Source organism: Triticum urartu, chromosome 1 (genome assembly GCF_003073215.2).
Source record: "Triticum urartu cultivar G1812 chromosome 1, Tu2.1, whole genome shotgun sequence".
Taxonomy (NCBI): Eukaryota; Viridiplantae; Streptophyta; class Magnoliopsida; order Poales; family Poaceae; genus Triticum; species Triticum urartu.
This window is the reverse complement of record NC_053022.1, coordinates 544,114,763-544,120,500: the sequence shown is the minus strand read 5'-3', so window position 1 is coordinate 544,120,500 and position 5,738 is coordinate 544,114,763. Positions and strand designations below refer to the sequence as shown.

Genomic DNA, 5,738 nt, shown 5'->3' with positions numbered 1-5,738 from the left:
GCTAGGCAGCAGCAAAAATCGATCCATCGAACATGTCTGGGTGGTGGGAGAGGGACGAGCCCAACGGCTCCAAGGCGGTGAGCCTGCTGCTCCGCCTCTCCGCGCTCATCCTGGCGCTCGCGTCCGCGGTCATGATGGCCACGGCCGACAACTGCACCGTCGCCGGCGCGACGCCCACGGCCGTCAACTACCGGGACTACGGCGCCTTCGTGTACCTGGTGTGGGCCAACGTGGCCGCGGCGGTGCTGGAGGCCGCGGCCGTCTACCTGCAGCTCAGCGGCGCCGGCGACGACGACGGTGACGACAGGGGCAGCCAGGTCCCCGGGGTCGTGCTGGTCGTCGTCGACGTGCTGGCGCAGGCGCTGCTCTACTCGTCGACGGGCGCCGCGTACGGTTGTGGGAAGGTCGGCGTCGACGTCTGCGTGGCGTTCGGCCAGCAGGTGGGGCGGTCCAAGCTGCTGTCCTTTGGCGCCAGCATCTCCCTCGGCCTCGCCGCCGTCGTCAAGGACGTCTCGCTGCCGTTCAATGTCTGGCCCGGCTAGCTCGTCGGACTGAGATGCCAAAGACGGGCAGAGCACCGTGTACCGTGTGTTGGTGTGCGCGTGCATGGTACGTACAGAGGGAGTATATTGTAAGCATCGTCTACTTTTTTTCACTATTAAACAATTTTTTTACCACTGGGCTCAGCAATATCGCTGGCTACCAAGTCTAATACAAAAACTGGCATATCCTCCCCCCAAACAAGTGAGGATTCAGCTCCACCATACCCATGTCTCGCTAAAGCGTGAGCGACAGTGTTACAAGTGCGTTTAGTTTACAGTGCATAAAATCATGACTGTCGAAGGCCATTATGCATAAACTCTCGCTATAGCCTCCCTGATCAGGACACCAATAGCTGAAAAATCTGCATCCCCTTTCTTAAGTGCATGGACAAGTGTTTGGGAATCAGATTCCACTAACACCTGATGCACACCAATGTCTGAAGAACCTTCAATTGCTGCTAGACATGCCAAAGCTTCTGCATGAAGCGCATTCTTCACGTACTTTAGCTTTCCCGCCCCAGCAGCAATGGCGTTGCCCGTTTCAGTTCGCACCACAAAACCATAAGCTCCATTGATCACCTTGTTGCTCGTGAAACACCGCATCAAAATTTATCTTGAAGAAAATTCATATGGGCGCTTCCAGAACTGAACCGGCACACCAGCCGCGGAGTGCGATTCAATTACACCAGCATCCTGTACTGGTTGGCTATTGATCACGCGAACGCGACTTATTCCCCGAGGGTTTTCTTTCTTTTCGTAGAAGAAAAAGGGCCATCTAGCCGCTGCAAGGGTACCGTGCCGTCCTTTTTCGGTGGCTTCCCTCCGTTGATGACCTCTTGATGGCCGGCGATGAGGGGTCGGGGTTTCGGATCATTTGTGTGCGGACCTGTGTAGCTCTATATAGGTTTAGGGTGCTGGTAGTTTAGGTTTTGATAGTTTGGAGTCCACGATGACGACGGGGCATAGTAAATTAGTAGTAGTGACGTATATGATGTGATTCCAGATTACTGTAAAATTGGTTGTCGTGGTGGAAGCTTTGTATACCAAAGTGTGATGGTGGTTTACATTTTCGTGACCTACACTCTTTCAACTTGGTGCTGCTTGCAAAACAGTGTTGGAGATTGATTATAAATCCGGAGTCAATCTATGCTCGTATTCTGAAGGCGGAATATTACCCCAATACAGATTTGTTGCATGCTGGGCCAAAAGTTGGGTCTTCATTTACATGGCAGAGCCTGGTAGCAGGCTTGACTACATTTAAAAGAGGGCATATTTGGCGAATCGGGTCGGGAGAGAATGTGAGCATATGGAATGATCCATGGATTCCCTCCAGCCCGGACAGGAGAGTAATAACTCCTCGAGGACATATCTTAATCTCAAGGGTGGTAGAGCTAATTGATCCAGTTACCTCACAGTGGGATGAACAATTGATACAGGATATTTTTTATCATGTGGACGCAACTAGAATTCTGCAAATATCACTCCATTTCCAAGCCTTTGATGATTTCATTGCATGGCATCTGACAAAGCACGGGAGATTCACGGTTAAGAGTGCATATCATGAACAATGGTCGCATAAGTATAGAGGTCAATATCTTACAAATTCATTGTCAACTAGTAACATGCAAGCAGCGATTTGGAAGAAGCTATGGGAGCTTCAAGTGCCACGGTAAATTCAAATCTTCTGTTGGCGGGCATTGAGAGGAATCATCCCGTTGAAATCCATTCTCGCTAATAGACATATACCTGTCGATGGTGCATGCCCAGTGTGTCACAGGGGCGCTAAAGATTTGCATCATGTGCTGTTCCAATGCGACTTAGCAAAGAGCCTATGGGTCAGGCTGGGTCTATCAGGGCGTATTGACTTTGCTGTACAAGTAGACAGATCGGGGTCGGCAATTCTGGAATTTCTATTGCTGGAGTCAGACCAACCTTTGCTAATGATGCCAAACTTGAAGGAAAAGGAGGTGATTGCAACCGGATGCTGGTATCTCTCGTGGCTGCGTCGACGACACACTCATCATGATTTTGTTCCTCCTAACTTCAGGTGGCACATCTCTATTCTGGCAATAGTGAAAAACTATACAAATTCTGTGATGCAGAAAAGGACACTGGTGGAGCATAGGTGGAAGAGACCGGAGCCAAGGTTCATAAAACATAATGTTGATGCTTCATTCCATGCGGATGAGGGGGCAGGCTCTGTTGCAGGTGTGCTACGAGATGATAGAGGAAATTTCATTGCAGGGTTTTGTAAATTTATACCATTGGCAGCAGATGTTGTGACTATTGAAGCAATGGCATTGCGAGATGGATTATTTCTGGCGAACTCATTGGGTTTCAACGGAGTAGAAGCGGAGTCGGACTCGTTGAACGTCATCAATTGTTGTCGAGGACAAGATCAATGGTGGGATGCAGCTGCAACGGTCTTCGCCGAGTGCATAGATTTGTCTACGTCGATAGGAAATGTCATCTTCTCTCATTGTTTTCGTGAAGCAAATTCTGTTGCTCATGAGCTAGCAAAGTTTAGTTTTTGTAATAAATGTGATGACAGCTGGAATAACGAACCTCCTGAGTTCTTAGTTAGCCAACTGGTGAACGATGTAACTATTGTTTGAGTCTAATAAAAGCTAGCCATGATGACCTCCCCCCCCCCCCAAAAAAAAGATAAGTTATTGCAATATAAATATCTAAAATGTTTACATTTATATCATGAATTTTTAGGGTAATATAAATATCTAAAAATGGTGGGTTTTGAGTAAGCTTTATCATCATTTTTAGTATTTATGGCGCAACAACCAATACAGAAACAAAATCTACACATTATAGTACTTCCTCCGTTTTAAAATAAGTGTCTTGGTTTTAGTTCACACGACACTTGTTGTTGATCTACTATGTTTCAAGTTTATACGTGGTGTTGTTTGAGATTAAAAATAGGGAGAGAAACGTTTACTAAGTGAAGACTAAGATTGTGTATTCCAGAAAAAGACTGAGAATGGAAGTGTCACACTAACTGCGCTCTCGATTCCTGTAGTTACATATCTATACCCCTATATAGTATGCGAATAACTTTGAAGGATGGTTGTCGAATAAAGCCAATCCGACGGTGCAGAGATGGCAAATCCGAGCACTACTGGCAGTTGGATATCATATACATTCTACCAGATTTTGCCACATGTACAATCTAGAAGACTCCATGGTTGAATTTAAGCAGAATGCACAAACCTCAAAACACAAGCACTTCTCCTTTGTTCAAGAATCTTCTGTATCATAATTGCCCAATTTTTTTCTAGATGAATCGTCATTATTATTATTTTACTTTATGCTTTACAACGCACAATTTCATGAATCTTAAAATAGATTAGCTTTTATATAAAAACTAATTGATTTTGAATGAGATGAACTATAATAATTAAACGAATATCAACATCATGCATATATGACTCAAAGCTTACATGCTATAATGTGGTACTTATTCATAATTTGGTTGCCAAATTTCATGTGTGCAATGCACGTGTACCTTACTAGTATTTTTATAATCAAATCTTAAATCCACAAATTTCAGACAAATCTAATTGTTCAAAAAGCTCAGAATCTTTGAACTGAGAATAGATATACTAAAACATGAACTGTACTAGCAAACCAGTCAACAAAAGTTGTGACGACACTTCAATATCTTCGCCAGAGCTATGTGAGCATGATTGGTTTGATGCCAAAAATTGGCATGCTAACTTTTAGCAAATGCCAAATATTGGCTAGTGCTTGGTTGGTTACCAATTTTACCTGCCAACCTCACAAGGAGTTGCCAATTTTTGGCAACTTTTAATATTGCCAATTGTTGGCTTATCAAGTATTGGCAATGGCAAATTTTGGCATCAAACCAATTAGCCTCTATGAGCATGATTGGTTTGATGCCAAAAATTGGCATGCCAATATTTAGCAAATGCCAAATATTGGCTAGTGCTTGGTTGGTTACCAATTTTTGGCAACTTTTAATATTGCCAATTGTTGGCTTATCAAGTATTGGCAATGCCAAATTTTGGCATCAAACCAATTAGCCTCTATATCACCCATTGCGAGGCAGAATTCCATCTCGCCTATGGCGGGTGCTCTACTGGGCCAGCCCTTTACTGCAGCACCAATTTTTCGGTTCCACTGTTTTGCACGTTTTCTTTGGTTTCCTTGCATTTTTTTGTTTCACTTTGTTTTCCATCGGTTCTCTTCCTTTTGTTTCCTTTTCCTTTTCATTTTTCCTCCGTTTTCTTTGTTTCTCCGCTTCTTCTTTCTTTATTTGGTTTTCACCAGATTTCTTTGGTTTCTCTTCTTTTTTTCGACACATGTCTACATTTTTCGCATGCATTGTATATTTTTCGTATACATCGGAAATACATTTTTATACATGCTTAACAATTTTAAAATATACTCTTTGATGTCTACGTTTTTCATACAAACTGTATATTTTTTGTATACTTCTGAAATATTTATATATACCTTAAAAAATTTAGATACGTGGTTAACATTGTTTCAAATAATATTTTCTGAAAATTCAGTATGTGTTAAACATTTTTGAAATACGCGTCGATTTTTTTACATTGGATAATTTTTTAAAGAAAAATCAAAAACATTTTGTTTGAAATGCATGAACATTTTTCTAAATGTTGCATGCATTTCTTTAATGGTATGACTTTTCTTTTAGAATTAAACGAACATTTTTTACATTGTATGACATTTTGAAAAACATTCAAATCATGAATTGTTTTTTGAAATCTCACATACATTTTTTGAATGGTATAAACATTTTTATGAAAGTTGAGCGAATAGTTTCTTAAAGTGCATTTACATTTTTTTAATGTGCAATGAATATTTTTTTAAAAAATTAACATTTTTATAATATAAGTATTTTTTTTATTTAAAATAAAATTTAAAAAACACACATGCGACTTCAGCATGGCCGGACTCGTGGTTAGTGAGCCGGCCTACTGCCGGTTCCCTTAAGCGACGTGGTCTACTGTCTCATATGAAGTGACACATAGACGCGCCCCAATATCTTTGCCAACAAGACAAATTGCCAGTCTTGGCAAGGCAGAAACACGAGCAAATTGTAGGCATATGGCCCAAGGAGTGGCATGAGGGTTGGGAAGCGCAAACGTTATTCCCTGCGTAACGCGACGAGGGTGAGCACTCGCAGGGTGGGAGGGG

The 5,738-nt window shown here is 42.5% G+C and overlaps 1 protein-coding gene across 1 annotated transcript; it reads left to right on the top strand.

Annotated features, from left to right (window-relative positions):
- On the top strand, positions 1 to 677 carry LOC125538548 (CASP-like protein 1U2). Its single transcript, XM_048701825.1, has one exon. The coding sequence runs from the start codon at positions 33 to 35 to the stop codon at positions 540 to 542; it is 510 nt and encodes a 169-aa protein (XP_048557782.1). The 5' UTR covers positions 1 to 32; the 3' UTR covers positions 543 to 677.
- Positions 678 to 5,738: the final 5,061 nt, after the last annotated feature.